This window comes from Silene latifolia, chromosome 2, assembly GCF_048544455.1.
Source record: "Silene latifolia isolate original U9 population chromosome 2, ASM4854445v1, whole genome shotgun sequence".
In the NCBI taxonomy this organism is placed as follows: domain Eukaryota; kingdom Viridiplantae; phylum Streptophyta; class Magnoliopsida; order Caryophyllales; family Caryophyllaceae; genus Silene; species Silene latifolia.
In genome coordinates this window covers 161,803,058-161,820,476 of record NC_133527.1, presented here as the reverse complement: position 1 = coordinate 161,820,476, position 17,419 = coordinate 161,803,058, and the positions used below count along the sequence as shown (strand labels likewise).

General features: G+C 33.9%; 1 protein-coding gene across 1 annotated transcript; it reads right to left on the bottom strand.

Annotated features, from left to right (window-relative positions):
- Positions 1–12,320: 12,320 nt before the first annotated feature.
- Positions 12,321–15,390, bottom strand: LOC141643212 (large ribosomal subunit protein eL8y-like). The gene is made up of 7 exons (XM_074452260.1): positions 15,256–15,390; positions 14,443–14,490; positions 13,698–13,899; positions 13,314–13,483; positions 13,062–13,190; positions 12,872–12,964; positions 12,321–12,640 (listed from the first exon to the last, which is right to left on the bottom strand). Exons 1-7 carry the CDS (start codon positions 15,256–15,258, stop codon positions 12,509–12,511), a joined length of 777 nt encoding a protein of 258 aa, XP_074308361.1. The 5' UTR covers positions 15,259–15,390; the 3' UTR covers positions 12,321–12,508.
- Between the last annotated feature and the right edge of the window lie 2,029 nt (positions 15,391–17,419).

Here is a 17,419-nt window from a genome sequence, read left to right as displayed (position 1 = left end):
CTTTCTCATCGTCTCTTTCTCTCTTTCTCATCGTCGCTTTTATCTTCTCGCCGTCACTGTTGATTTCATCGTCTCTTACTTTCTCTAATTATCAGGTAAATCTCGCCGTCACTGTTGGTTTCATCGTCTTTCATCGTCATTATTTTATTTTTCTAATTATTTCATTTGCATGTATGTGTTTTTATCGATCATTATGTTATTTCTTTAAGTATTATTCGCTTAATTAGCTAGTAAAACAAATTAAATAAACTAAAACAAAGAAGAAGCAAGATGATAGAGAGGAATGCATGATAAAACTTAATATATTATATATATATATATATATATATATATATATATATATATATATATATATATATATACATAAATTAAAAAAAAAAAATTACATTAATAAAAATGTAATTTTTATATTTTCATAGAGAGTCTTATTCTCTTCTATGATATCCGTCCTCTCCTCCTTGACTATTTGGAGGTTCCGTTCAGCAGTTGATATATCGTCATATAGCTGCAACTGCTGCTACTCTGTCAAGCCATTTTTTTTTTGCGTCCTTCAGTACGGATCGAGCATCCACAAGGTAGCTCCTGAAACTTTCCTCAATGTGGAGCAACCGGCGGATGAAACTGTTGTTATTCTCGATCATAGTAAGAGTCTTAAGGATGATATCATTCATTTTTTTGATGGAGTTTGGAGTTTGTTTGAAAGATTAATTAGGGTTTATTTGGAGTTTGTTTTAGCAGTTAGGGTTTGGAGATGTATAGTGAGATAATGGAATGTTAGTTGAGATAATGCATGTATTTATACTAAGCAATGTGTGGTTTATTTGAGTTGTTTTTTAATTAATATATATGTTAGGAAGTTGTGTCATAATCATCATCATATCTCTCTCTGCTGCTTCAAATCTTATTATAACCCTTCTGATAGGTCCATTTTATATACATTTTAACCCCCTATTTTACCTCTATTTTACATGTCATTTGCACTAATGTTAGTGTTTGTGAGCTAATTCCGTGTTCTAGTTGTGCTTGCTTGTTTTCTATTGTGTCTTGTAGGAAATTAAGCTTTTAGTAGCTTTTTCCCGTCAAAGTAGCAAGTACAAGAGTTCACGAGGCTAATAAGAGCAAGTCTTGATCATGCAAAGGAGTTTCGGGAAGCATAGGGGCATTTTGGGAAGAATTGGAAAACCCGAGCAAGAGGAAACCAATCTTAGTTGGTGGATATGTAAAGAAATGAAATCCAAATGAAAGCCCATGATAAGAGTTTGCATTGGATGCCAAAGGATGCTTAAGATACCTTAGACGGACGCATTAAGACATAAGCATCGGATTCCGCATCAACATTAAGTGCAAAGTTAAGACGGAATTAAGAGAAATTTGAGAAATACCACGACCCCGATCGGGGTTGGGTGGCCCCGATCGGGGTTAGCCCCTGTAGCTTATTTCCGTTACTCCCTTCACTCCTATAAATAGAAGCTTTGGTCGACACTTCTTGTACACCACCATTCACATACACAATTTCTCATAATTCTCTCTAAATTTAGTAGTTAGTTTAGATTAGCTCTTAGTTTAGTTTAGATTTACTTTATGTTATTTACATTTCAAGTTATAAAACAATTTATATTACAAGTTATTTATATTACAAGCATTGTTCTTCCATTTATAGTTCATTTCCATATTGCAAGGTAATTTCTATTTACATTTCCATTATGTTTATCATTTTAATTATCATTAGTGTAGTTTACATTTTCATCATGTTTGAGTAGTTACATTTGTCTAGGGAATAAAGGAAGCCATGCATGATTAAGTAATATGTAAATGTCAAAATAAGGATAAAATAATATTGTATAATTGTTTCTATCACATGTTTGCACCATAACGTTTAATCTATGTTTAAAGGCCTTATTCATTGATTAAGTTTGTTCATTCATTCTAAAAGTCGAGAGGCACGGAATTGAATTAGACTAAGCATGTGTAGTAGGACGACCTAGTCATGGACGAGAGTTTCTCTAGGACCCGGTCTATGGTTGACACTAATATCGTAAGGTGGGTGTCTTTAAGCCTAAACATTTATCGTAAAATCAACTTCCTAACTTGACATGAGCATTTACATAATTAGCATGTGTGACCCGACCTCCCTAGACATTTTCTTTATTATTGTTTTATCATTACATCACTTCAACTTAATCAATCAATTGATAATCTACCAAGGTAAAATTCAATCCATAACAACGAAATTATAAACTCCCGTCTCCTTTGGGTTCGACCCCTACGTACTACATTCATTTGTTGTCTAGGGTATAAATATTATCTTTGCATAGGTGTGCGATAGCCTATCAAATTTTGGCGCCGTTGCCGGGGAGACGGTTTTGTTTGCTAATTAGTTGTTGAATTTTATCTTATCTTATTTTGTCCTAGGGAACACTTGTTCCTTAGGATTCATCTCACCGTTTTCTTGTAGTTTTAGTGCCTATTCTTGTAGGTGATAAAGCTATTGGCCTTTCATAATGAGTTACGAATTCATCCCACAACTCCAAGATGAGCCTTTTCCTGACTATCTTGACCGATTCTACTACTTTTGCGATAGTCTCATCTCCTTTGGACATGTCCTTGATGGGGATTACTTGGGTCATTTCGTGCTTGGCGGCATGGATTCCGAGACCCGTGGATTGGCTCTAAAATTGAGTAATGGGAGTCTCTACTACATGATTGGGCCGGAACTTTGGAATTTCTTAGATTTCATTGCTTCCGAATGTCGGGAATTAGCACGCCAATTCCATTATTGGTGCATCGAAGAGGAGCTTAAAGTTTTACATGCTCGTTTGGGAAAAAATTCTCAAGAGAAACCGAGACGACGTGAGCCTATCTTCTCTCATTTTGCTTTTTCACCTCCCCAATGTGAGTCTTTTCAATCTAATGATTTTGATTTATTGGATGATGATGATGGTCCAATTTTATCTTTTAAAATCTCCTCTAGTGTCATTCAAATAGAAAATTTAGAGACTCATGTTGATGACATTAACCCCATAGTAGATGAGTCACCTTCTATAAATGAATTTGTCGAGATTCTTTGTAATTCTAATGAGGTTTCTCCCGAGTCTGTTGACCCCATTAACAATTTATTTGTAGAAGATATTGTTGATCCATTTGAGGAAGATAGAGGTCTAAGCACTTTCGACTTAGAAATTAAGTGGGATAAACCCCCCATTTTTGATGATCCTCTCTTCTTTCATTCTACTTACCACCCATTTGAGACCATTTATGATTATAATTTGTGCTCTAACGATTTATTTTGTGGTCTTAAGAATGATACTCCATTTCTTGCTGGCGAGTGGAGTGATATGGTGGTATTATTTGAAGTCTCTCACGCGCCCATTGATAAGATATCCTATTTCTTACCTTTGATCATTCATGCTAATATCTTGTCAATTGCGTATATATGCTTCCATGTTGCTCATGTGCAGGTATATGATAGACTTCTAAGGGCTTTGACGAGCTTTTTAAGCAACAAAAGTCCTTTGTTCGCAAGGCCCTTCTTACGCTAGCTTGGGGGAAGTTTTTAAAATTTAGTATGCATTTATTTTTCTTTATTTTCCGCATGTGTCATTTCCATTTCCTTTTGTTGGCTTTACTTGTCTTCCTTTGTGTTTTTTTTGCGGTTAACCCCATTTTCACATTGAGGACAATGTGATGTTCTAGCTTGGGGGAGGGATTTAGTGTGTCTAGTTATTTTATTGCTTTCAAATAAATTGAAAAATTGTTTTGGTTTTCATTTAGTTAGTGTAGATTTATTGAGAATTTTTGAAAAAATTTGTGTTGTTTTTGCTCTAATTCTTTGCTTGTCCTACTTATGCCCTCTTGTTTGTCCCATTTTTGGCTTGATAGCTCTTGATTCGCTACTTTTGACGGGATATAGCATGCATGGGGATGTCTTGACATAGTAGGTGGAAGATGGAAATTAAACCAAGTAGGCTTGATCTTGACTTTTGGCAAGCTACAAAATTGGTAAGGTAGAACCTCCTTAAAGGCCATTTTATCTTTATTTGGTCTCACTTAAGTGAGTGGTAGGTCTCCTTATGGTGTGTGTTACATCAAAACGCACAAGTATGGTCTTTAATTCATCTCTTTAAGCATTACTTTCATTTTGCTATGCATTTTTGAAGCCAAATTCACATTGATAAATTTGCCAATTTTCTAGCCCCATTTCACATGTTCTTGTTTCCCTAGCTACAATATAAATTCCCTACCCTTGTTAAGCTAGTAGCTATGTTTTGGTGTTGGGATGCTCAAATTGGGATGTTCTCTAAAGATTATGTCCTTGTGAATTGGTTGCTGGATTGTTGTTTTTCCGTAATTGTGAAGGTAGAATTGGAGCAAGGAAAAAATGATGAAAAAAAGAAAAAAATGAAAAAATGAAAAAAAGAAAAAAATGAGAAAAAATGAAAAGAGAAAAAAAAAAGATTTGTTTGATGAAGTTGATGTTAATAATAAGTGGTAGAAGAAGAAGAAGAAGTTAAGATTTCTCATATGGTTAATTATATATTTTGGAGAAATTCTTAAGGTTTGTAATGTAATAAGCCATTTGTCTTCTAATTGGGCTATTTTGGGTTGTAATGAACATTTTCACATGGTTTTGTTGCTAGCTTAACATTAGCTCCACATATCCATAATCATTTGTCCCCCTTATGTCCCATATCACAATAAAGCCTTCTTCTAACCCTTTGGCTTCATTATTTGCTTGCATTTGATGGCTTTGCTTATGATTTGATTGTTTACCATATTAGATTGCGGGCACATTCTCATGAGTCGAGGATAGCTTGAGTGATTATTCACAAAAAAATGTTCTTTACACAAAATTGAGTTATGAGTGGATCGTGAGAGTCCGAAAGTCAAAAGATCATGCAAGAGCCGAAACGTTTACTTGAAGTCTTCTACGCTACGCCGCCATGTAAATCTCATCCATGATTTTGCTTATCCTTATGCCCATGTTGTTTCGGGATTTGAATCAATTGCTTGTTAGCTACTTGGGATTTGCAATGTTGGGATGATCTTGCTTGAGGACAAGCAAGGGTTTAGCTTGGGGGAGTTTGATAGGTCCATTTTATATACATTTTAACCCCCTATTTTACCTCTATTTTACATGTCATTTGCACTAATGTTAGTGTTTGTGAGCTAATTCCGTGTTCTAGTTGTGCTTGCTTGTTTTCTATTGTGTTTTGTAGGAAATTAAGCTTTTAGTAGCTTTTTCCCGTCAAAGTAGCAAGTACAAGAGTTCACGAGGCTAATAAGAGCAAGTCTTGATCATGCAAAGGAGTTTCGGGAAGCATAGGGGCATTTTGGGAAGAATTGGAAAACCCGAGCAAGAGGAAACCAATCTTAGTTGGTGGATATGTAAAGAAATGAAATCCAAATGAAAGCCCATGATAAGAGTTTGCATTGGATGCCAAAGGATGCTTAAGATACCTTAGACGGACGCATTAAGACATAAGCATCGGATTCCGCATCAACATTAAGTGCAAAGTTAAGACGGAATTAAGAGAAATTTGAGAAATACCACGACCCCGATCGGGGTTGGGTGGCCCCGATCGGGGTTAGCCCCCTGTAGCTTATTTCCGTTACTCCCTTCACTCCTATAAATAGAAGCTTTGGTCGACACTTCTTGTACACCACCATTCACATACACAATTTCTCATAATTCTCTCTAAATTTAGTAGTTAGTTTAGATTAGCTCTTAGTTTAGTTTAGATTTACTTTATGTTATTTACATTTCAAGTTATAAAACAATTTATATTACAAGTTATTTATATTACAAGCATTGTTCTTCCATTTATAGTTCATTTCCATATTGCAAGGTAATTTCTATTTACATTTCCATTATGTTTATCATTTTAATTATCATTAGTGTAGTTTACATTTTCATCATGTTTGAGTAGTTACATTTGTCTAGGGAATAAAGGAAGCCATGCATGATTAAGTAATATGTAAATGTCAAAATAAGGATAAAATAATATTGTATAATTGTTTCTATCACATGTTTGCACCATAACGTTTAATCTATGTTTAAAGGCCTTATTCATTGATTAAGTTTGTTCATTCATTCTAAAAGTCGAGAGGCACGGAATTGAATTAGACTAAGCATGTGTAGTAGGACGACCTAGTCATGGACGAGAGTTTCTCTAGGACCCGGTCTATGGTTGACACTAATATCGTAAGGTGGGTGTCTTTAAGCCTAAACATTTATCGTAAAATCAACTTCCTAACTTGACATGAGCATTTACATAATTAGCATGTGTGACCCGACCTCCCTAGACATTTTCTTTATTATTGTTTTATCATTACATCACTTCAACTTAATCAATCAATTGATAATCTACCAAGGTAAAATTCAATCCATAACAACGAAATTATAAACTCCCGTCTCCTTTGGGTTCGATCCCTACGTACTACATTCATTTGTTGTCTAGGGTATAAATATTATCTTTGCATAGGTGTGCGATAGCCTATCACCTTCTTATTCCATATTGTCCATTCATATGCACAGGGATGGCAGTAATAATGCATGCATCGGAATTATAACGGGCCGTAATTATGCATGTATCTAGTAATATTTAATTTAATTTTTTTTTTTTAAAAAATAAACAACGACGGTTATTTATAAACAACCCGTTGTCTTTAGTTATAACAACGGTTTTGTATATTACAACCCGTTGTTATAACTTTTCCCCCAAAATTGAGTCACACTTTCCACAACGGGTTTTTATACTTAAAATCGTTGTTAATAGTTTTAACAACGGGTTCCTTAAGAAAACCAACCGTTGTTAAAACCTTTTACAACGGACGCTTTAACAACGTCCGCTTTTTTATATAACAACGGTTTTTAACCGTTGTTATAACCTGTATCTGTAGTAGTGATAGCTGAGTTTTCTGGCACCCATCCACGAATCCTCATCACCACTTTCTCAACAAGTCTAGAACAATCCCCCGCTGCCATTCTTTTATAAGAAATGGGGATTCCAAGGTACCTGAATGGGAATTGCCCTTCTATGAACCTTTAACATTTCATTTCTATTTACTCTATATTTATGTCTATATTAAACTTGCTAATAATGAAAACGAATACTCAAAAGTCATGAAACCTTTCTACATATTTATGTATATATTAACTTTGATAATAATAAAAAAAAGTCTAAAAGTCAAAAAATGCATCCTCATTTGGCTATATAAATGTTTTATGGAAGACAACATTTGTGAGCCAAAATTTAAGCCAACATTTTTTTTACCCCCATTGCCAAAAGAATTGTATGGATGTATCAATAATCTTTTTTATCGTTGTATCAACATCAAGGAAGGTAAGTGTATTAAGGTTTTAAATTAATAATTTATTTATTTATTTTTAAGTTCCATTGGTTTGAAGTAATCTTCACATTTTTAACCTTTATATATATGTAATTTTGTTTTCATTTAGAGGCTATCAAGATATGTGAAGTTGAACTATTCAAAGGTAAATATACTTATATCTTTATAATTTAATGCCCTATTTCTTATCTTATTTGAGAGAAAACTTAAATTAATAACAATAAGGTTAATAACTCAAATTCCACCATTTTATTTGTTATTAATCACTCATTGGATTTTTTTTTGTATGGATAGTTCATTGGAGAAAGAAGACTATATGAAGAAGAAAAATACTATAATTGTTTAAACAAATACTCCATCCATTCCACTCAATACCATGTTATAAACTAACTAAAATATTGACAACATGAATGTGAATGAGTAATTGTTTTTAGGTTCATAATTTTTTTTAATTATTTCAGAAACTTTCAACTGTATGTTTTATTTGGGTATGTGTTATTTTTTATTCATCATTTTTTCTTTGAAATATAGCTCTCATAAAATAAATATGAAGTTGCGAGGATCTCAATCTTATTAACAAGTTGGACAAAAAAATCTCTTTTGGTATTGATAATAGCTAAATGTAAATTATTGTCTAATACCTATGCGTACATGTCATATTATCCTGTGTGTATGTCTTATAACACAAATGAGATTGCAATGAGATTTGTAGTATGCTACTCTTTAACTCATTTTGTCTATTATGCAAAATTTTAAAATTTAGGTTTTTTGATAAATTGATATAAACGATATATTAAGATTATCATTTATTAAACTTCATAATTATGCTACTATTAGAAAATATGATTTATGAGAATTAAAATATTGAGAAGATAAAAAACCCTATAATTCTATATCTTTTTAACTCCTTACATTTTGAGATTTATTATTCTCAAAAAGAAAAAAGAAAAAAAAGGATAAATAATTCAACATTATGAATTAATTTACTCTTTCGTCTTCACTTACTAACTTTACTGGCCTAGATGACAAAGGGACATTCAAACTTTCAAATAGAAAATTTAGTACATAATCTATACAATCTAATTAAAAGCTAATCTTAAACATTTAATTTTTTTACATGTCTGTCATGAATTACTAGACTTATTAAAGGTAATTTTTTAAACTTACATGTTATTAGTTATATTAATCAAAATAAACAACTAAAGTACAATATATAGTTTTGAAAATAAACCAAAGTTGTCAAAGAAATAAGATACTAACCAACTAACTTTTATATATTCAAGACTATATTTTTTAAATGGATTAACTAATTGCTCAGACAATTATAAATAATACGATAAAAATAACAAAATTAAAACAGATAAACCCGTGAATTTCACGGGTCATAAACCTAGTTTTCATTTTCATATAGTTGAAGAAATACATACGCATTGCAATTTTGCCTCAAATAAAACAAGGTTATTTTACTCATCATAGTACACGGTTGACCATTATACCCCTCTCACTTATCCCCATTTTTTTTTCTTTTGCTTCTTTCCAACTTTTCTCCCCTCCCCTAATTTCTTACTAATCACCGCCGTCAACCATCATCATCAATAATACCACCATCAAACATCTGTTGCTACTGTCAACAGCCACCACTGTACAAGTACTACATAATACGTGTAAATAAATGAATTCTGTACTACACCAAGAAAGGAAAAACAAAAAAAAAATAAGCAAAATAGCAAAAACAACGTACATGCCTACTACCCACAACCTATGATGTAACCCCTACTATGTAGTAGTACGTCATCTACCGCCGACCCATGATCACCGGCGATGGAGATCCCTGCCCGCCGGAAGCCTAACATCGGTTGTCCTGTCGTCCTTTCCTGATTAAATTAATTTGTGTCGTCCCTCTACGCCCCTCTCGCCGACGACGCCCCTCTTGCCAGGCAGCCTCCACCTGTAAATATCCCTCTATTCCTAATTAGCACCAACCCAAAATCAATTTCTATATGAACCCTAAATTGATACAGTAAAATAAAAGTCAATAAAATCGTCACAAAGATATTAATTTGATTAATCTTGTTGCAATTAGCAAACTAAATTTATGTTTAACACCCAAATTATAATCCATGATTCAAGTAATTTGTTTAGTTTGAGAGGAGTTAGGGTTAAAGAGAATTTCGTTTGATGAACTTAGTTGAGGGCAGGTAAATGGAAAAAATATACAAAAAGTAATGTAATGAGTAAAATTTGCACTGCGAAAATAAATTACGTAAAACAATCAACTTGCGCACTCCAATTCTATCTAATAGGAGTATAAAGCAAATTAATGTAGTTTTTTTTTATAAATCGAAGTAATAATTTGTTCAATAAGATCCATAATTGAAGAACTTAGTGAAATAATTAGGTTTTAGGAGAAAAGGGAGAAGACAAAATTAAGGGTTTTTACTTGAGGGAAGGGTAGTGTTTGGAAACATTATGAAAAAAATGTATGTGAAAGAGTAAAAGTCGTATGTGAAATAGTAACACCGTAAATTAAATAAGAATGGTCATGTTCCTTTCGAATGAAGGAGTTTAACTGAATATAACTGAACGGAAGTAAGAGTTAATTTGTGAACTGAACTGAATTGAATTGAAATTAAGCCAGAAAGAACAGGGCATGTAAAAAGATGAGTTGAATTTAACTAAATTAAGCTGAATGCAACTGATTAGAGCTAAACAGAACCGAAATAACCTAAAATTAAGTCAAAAATATAACCTTATAAGGAAAAAGAAAGCTAATGACAAGAAACTGTCAATCAACCACCACCACACATTGTCATCCTTGGGCTGCACTATTGAATCATCGTCAGCCGACTGCCACTCCCCGCGCTGTTCAAACCACCACCCAACCACAATTCGTTAAATTTTTTTTATTGTGTTTTGTTTTAATTTGATTTTGTTGATGTTTCCCTCTTTTGATTGACTTTACTTTGCAATTTGTCGAAATTAGGTATCAGTTTATTGCTTGTATGTATGCATATATGTCCATGGATGATCGGAGATTGGTCGGATTTTCATTTTGAGAAATTGTTTTGATTTGTGTTGATTGGTGTCTTGGTGGTGGCATATAGCGGTGATACAGCGGTAAAATAAGGTGGTGATTGACGGGGTTACATATGGTTGTGGTTGACAATGGTGGTGGCCCCATTTGTGGCAAAGAAAAAGAGGGGAAGAACAAATGAGAGAGTACTACAATATAAGTAAAATGCGTAACGCGAAAATCAACACCCTATTATTAATAATTGAGGTGCTTAACATACAAATCAATTGTTCCTATTGTTAGCTGCCCATGAAAGGTTGATGGTGAATGTTAATCGGGTTAGAAGAAATATTGAGGATAATCATGTGTGTCCAAGATGCGAAGAGGAAGAAGAAACGACGGAACATCTTCTCCGCTCTTGTCCTATTTCACGGTAGTAGGTATCGATGCTTCAAACCCCTCCTTTTATAAGACTGCCAAATTATTTAATCAAACAGTAGTCAAATACCTCCTAATTTGCTTACAGTAGGATTCTTGAGAGACGGTCGTTTAACTCCTAAGTTTTTGTGTTTTGCTCATCGGTTGTAATTTTAAGCTCAAGTCTACCTGAACCCCAAAATTTACATTTAAGATCATCTAATTTACAGCAAGTCTACCTTGTGACGGTTATATCTGTCACAAGCTTGCAACGGGTCAAATACCTACCCACATGGGTAAATAAGACAAAAGAGAATGTTACTCCCTAGACAATTTGCTTTTGTCTTATCTCCCCATGTGGGCTGTATTTGTCTCGTCGCAGACTTACGACGAATATGCCCGTCACAAATGAGAATTTGTGATTTTCACATGATTATGAGCCAACTTTAATTAGAAAACAAATCTAATGCGTTAAACATTTCCTAACTTTGTACTAGTATAATAAGGGGCTGTTTGGTTGGAGGGTTTCAGGAAAGTGTAAGGGAATTAAAAGTGGTGATTCTCTTTGTTTGTGTTTGTTTGACACAAACAAAGAGAATGAGAATCCCTTCCTTACCCTCATACTTCTCCAACTCCTTACCCCTCACCTTCCAAGGGAATGAATTTTCATTCCCCACTGCCCCAACTCCACACACCGCCAATACCAACTTCTACCTCGCGACCACCAAGACCACTACTACCATGACCGAGCCATGTCATCGGCGCCAACCGATCTCTCCCGTCGAACCCACCTTCTTGGCTGAGACCCATTCTCTTCCCGCCAGACCTCTCCTCCCAGCCTTCGAAAACAAATCAACACCATTATAACAACCACCCCAAGATCCATAAAAACCTCCTAAACACCCCCCAAGAGCCATGTCATATGGTGTTTTCGAGGGTGGGGTAAGAGATTTCGGGTGGTTAGGGAGGTTTTTATGGGCCTTGGAGAGGTTGTTATAATGGCGGTAATGGGTTTTCGAAAGGTGGGAGGAGAGGTCCGGCAAGGTGTCGTCAACGGAGGTAATGTCGTCGTCATCGGCGGCGGCTCTTAATGGTGCTAGGTGGTATTGACACGGTGGTGATTGAAAAGATGGATGGTAGGTTATTAATTAGTCTATTCTCTCCTATTATAACCAAACAAGGATGAAAATTTTGGGTTATTTCATTCTTTTCCCCTCATATCCCTTTCCTAATTTCATTCTTTTTTCCTTTGACGAACCAAACGCCTTAGGTTTCGAATCTTAATGCTTAAGGATCAAACCTGCACTCCATAATAGTACAGGAGAAAAGCTGAAGTAAATATACAAAAGAATCCAAGGTACATCATGTCCTTCAATTCTCCATTTCTCAATACACCCTAGTCCCTAGCCATTGAGAAACTTGACACTTATTCATCTGGATTCGACTTCGTTACTTATGGAACATTGCGTCAATTCCATATCTCATGTCCGAGATACACTAAAATTCTCACAAGCATAAACCAAGTGAAGAATGATAAAAATGGGTAAAAAGTCAACATACCATAGCAAAAATGCGTTTCAAAATCTACCACAACATGAGCAAGACAGTGCTTGGAAGAAACAAACTAAATTAACCATTTTTGAACTAAATATTGTATGCCACCTTACAAGATAGAACAAAGGCGCTAAACATAAGATCTAGAAGCTTTGTCACACGAAAATTGCAAACTTAATTCAACCTCTGAGCTGCTTCCTTGGCCAAAACTCTCTCCCTGGCCTTCATCTTAGCCTGAGATTTGGAACCCATGATTCCACCTCCCCACTTCTTTCTATGTTCGTCATACTTGTCATTGAAGTTAGCCTGTCAATAAACACAAGTTCAGAATGCAGTTCACCCACAAAAAAACAAGACAGAAGGGATTGTTTAGGGTCATTCGAAAACGTTATGGGTTGGATCAATTCATATATATGCTTGCTTGAATTCGGATTCTGATAAGGTTACATCATTTTAGGTTACAAATATTTCGGCAGGCCTATGGCATCCACTTAAATGACTGGCACTAATAAGCTGAGAAAGAAAATGAGAATTTACCTTCACAGCTTCAACAATTCTGCTGAACTCCATTTTGTCTTCGTTCTTCACAGATGTGAGGCACAATGCAGCTGCGGTTTTCTTGTGCACAATCTGTTGAATTATAAAAAAAATAAAGACCAGGCGTTAAATCGTTTCTTGCTACAGACAGACAAAATATCAACATCAATGTATACGAAGGAAAATTTACTGTTCCAAGACGAGCTTTGCCCTTGACAATGCAGTATGGGACTTCCATTTTGCGGCAAAGAGCAGGTAGCCAAACCACAAGCTCAATGGGGTCAACATCGTGGGCAATGACAACCATCTGAGCTTTACCCTGAGAAAGATGAGAAATAAAGAAAAATGCTCAATAAATAAGAACTCAAGTATACTATACAACAAGGGATCAGTAACGAAGCAAAGACCTTATAAAATGAAGTTACAGTAATTGAGTTATTACCTGTTCAATCAGATAAGTAATGTGGTTTAGCCCGTACTTGACAACAACAGGCTTCTTGACCTCAGGCTTCTTTCCTTCGGCCTCGGCTTGAGCAGCTTTAAGAAGTCTCTCCTTCTTTGCTGCCTTGTCCTCAGGTCTGTACTTGAGGAGCAGCTTGAAAAGGTTGGAGGCTGCATAATTAAAGACAAGAAAAACCGTTTATATCATATGAAAATGCTTTTATATACAAAAACATAAACAGAGTCACTACATGCAGGTACTCTAATTCCACTAGTAGACAAGATCTTAGAACGTATGTTCGTAAGCAAAAATTCTTAGCAGCTATATAGAATGTACAAACACAGAACTAGTAATTAATAACAGAACAGCAAATTAGGGAATTACCAAGATTCTTATCAAGAGCCTTGGTGAACTGATTGATGGCTGGAGGAACCTTCAAACGCTGCTTGAGGATTCTCTTCTTCCTCTGAAGTTGAACCACCTTAGGCCATTTAATGAACCTAGTGAGATCTTTCTTTGGTGGGATAGCACCACCAATACCGAACTGCTTGGGACGCTTCTCATACAATGGGTTCACAGGCTTCTCCTGTTTAGACAAGAAATCAGTGACAATTAACACATGTAACATTTAAAAGATATGATTGAAATATAGATTCAACAAGTAAAGTAAGTAGTAAGAAATCCACATCAACATGTTCTGAAAATATTGTTACTCAGACCGATTATACACCCAAATGGGTCTTACACTGACAAAAGGATACTCTCTTATTAAACTACTAATCCTGCTGATTTAGAGCTAATTATAACAACAGTCAACAGCTTACTTCATTCCCCACACAGATAGTTTACAGTTGATTTACAACTGGTTATAATAAGCACTTACTGATGGGTTAGCAAAACACAATTCTCGACTCCAAAAGATAACTATTGGCTTTACCGGACTCAAACATAAACAAGTATACTTGAACAATTAACAAATAAACTTTTATCAATAGCAATGCCAGAAATACAGAGTTTGGGCATACCCTAGCTGATCTGCTACTTAAAACACCCACATAAAATTCTAACATACCAAACAGCATTGAGCAACCACGAGCCATGGTGTGTAAGAAAGGCAAAGGGGACTTACAGGCTTCTTCTTGGACACAACAGGGGCCTTCACACCTCTTTTGGGAGCCTGTAATTATCAAAGAACATAAACAAATATTCATCAACACCAAAATACAAAAATAAACTATAATGAAAACCACCATCAAATTACTACTCTCTCCACCTCAATTTGTAATTTTCATTGTTTAATATTTGTGAAGAAATCCCAAAAAGTGACAATTTTTGACCGGGACAAAGAGAATAGTATCATAAGGCAGCTTCACTATAAGCGAACACTAGATTTACCCGTAAAAATATTGAAACTCAAAGTCATTCAAACAAACATCGGGATTTGAGAGACAGATCCTACATTCTACATTAAACGATAAACCTTATTTTTAACCCAGCCATCAAACTTATACTCTATCGTCTAAATCATTTGTTTACCTTTGATTAAAATACGGTTGCAAAAAAATACAAAATGTAAACAAATGATTGGGACAGAGGGAGTAACTAAAAGTTTCAGATAACACAGGCACACAATTAAACCAAAACATCAAACTAAGTCTCCATTATGCAATTATTTACAGTAACAAGTTTCAAAATAAACATTTCAAATCAAAAATAATAACATGAATCATGTTTCACACATTTCTCAGAGACCCAGATTTTCAAATTAAATATAAATCATAACCCATTTCAGGAATCTGAAAATTACAACAAAACATGAAGATCTGAAGTTAAAATCAAAAGATAAAACTTGATTTACATTTACAGATATTATCAGCAATCATCATGAAACATTAGCGAGGGAAAGAAGTATAAATCAAGGGGAGAAAAGAGTGATGTTTACCATTTTTGCAGATGGAGAGAGAAGTGAAGAAAGTAGTAGAGGATGATGAAGGAGGCAAATGAAGTGCGGCTGGTATAAGGGTTTTTATTCTTTGTTTCGTCTTTTTAAGTGTGTTGGGCGAGGCAGCTCATAAACCCTAGAAATCCAGTTGTTGTGTGGATAGTACCGAGTATAGGTTACACACTTTCGGGTTAGTAGAAGCCCATTACAACAATTGAACATGATGGTTCGGGTTAACTATGACTTGTTTTTGTTATTGGATATTGGATGATTGAATTATCTTTTTGGTGCCCTTATTAGACCATGAATCCCACGATCATCCCTAAGCAAAGGTCATCTTAATCGAGTCGCCAATCATTTTTAATCTTAATCAATAATCCCACTCATTTGTTTTCTTCTATCCAGAAAGTCATGATCTTGGTTATCAGTCCAATCATTTTCAACTTTTCAACCTGGCCGACCATTTCTCACATTCTCCACCCCACCAAAATCCATCTAATATCAAAATAAGTTAATTTTAATTATAAATTAGGTAGAATCTCGTGTTTCGCACGATCAATTTATATATTTTAATTATATATTCTGAACATATTAAAACAAGTTTTGGACTAAAATAATTTCTTTCTTATGTATGATATTTATCGATCTCGGTGCGAAAAGAATAAGGTATGTATTTTTGAGACACATTCTGTGTATAAAAAATGTTTTAATTTAAAAATAGCTTATAACTAGGTAGTATTCCGCATTTCGCGCGACCTGTTTGAAAATTATATTATTATAATTGAAGAAAAATAATATAATTCATATATGACATTTAATATCTTTACTTATAAATAAAAATAAATTAACTTTCTCAACTCTTATCTTCTTAGATCTAACTTCAATGTTTTAAAATAAAATACTTACAGTTTTAATTATAACTAATAAATGATGGTTAACTATTCATGATAAACGTTATTATATAAATAATTTTGTGACTTATCAAATATCATATTAATTAAAATAAATGTATTCGAATAATGAAACAATTAACATTAAGTTCTTAAGGTTGATTAATTGGTAGGTTGTATTTGGTGATTTTTCCCCTTGGGAAGTGTTTAATATTACTTACATTTCCACCAAAAAACAAACATTAAGTTCTTAAGTTAGATCATTTCACGATACGTTATGTTCCAAATCAATTAAAATTTGTTCAAAATGATGTGAATATAATTTGATGCATTTTTCAAATTTTAATGTATAACTAGTTTTGTGACTCGTGCAATGCACGGGTTTTATCAAGATGCTTCCTTAAAACTTTGTTCTGATATGAAAATTTAATGAAGGGGAAGGAAAATGGATACCAGTTTTTTTTTTCAACTATAAATAAAAGATTTTAATATGAAATGTAAAATGGTTGACACGGTGTTGTGAAATAATCTATGTTGTGGTAAAATTTAAAATAGGAAAGAATTTAGTTTGACAAGTGGGTAGTTAATAAAGAGTATAATCCTTCTTAAAACTTATTCATGCATATGTTTATTCAAAGTGGGTTGCGAAGTCGAAATTTACTTTTTTGTTAGTAAGTCGACGTTTACTTAATGTAATGAAATTATAAACAAAGAAGGAACACATAATTTTATTTACGTGGAAATTCTTATGTTAATGACAATGTATGCAAACTTAAATTCATTTTGGTGGACTATCTTGTGAATTTGAGTTGTATTACATTTATAATCTACATAACATTCTAAACATGATGATGTAACTTGTTGTCTCAAGTCATCTGCATAATCATTTTTCATTGTATTTAATTACTTTGTAGGGTAACAATTGAATATTCTACATCACGTTTCAAACCAAACAATTGTTATGACTAATCACATACCGCAAATCTATCGGAATCTTGAAATAGGACGAATTTGTCTTAGCAATGTAAATCAAACTACTTAATAAATGCATAACATCTTTCATATTGGCTTGTTCAATTACATAATCTATACGTACTACCTGCATGTCAACAAAAAAAATACATGCAAGCAAATTAATCACCTTATAAGCAGATTACAAATACTAATCACGTGATTTAGAAATTAGCAATGAAGGAACCAGAGTTGGTTATTTGACTTCATAACTATGAAGGTGAACTTTTTTATTTTACGCAGAACTTAAACATTAATTTTTT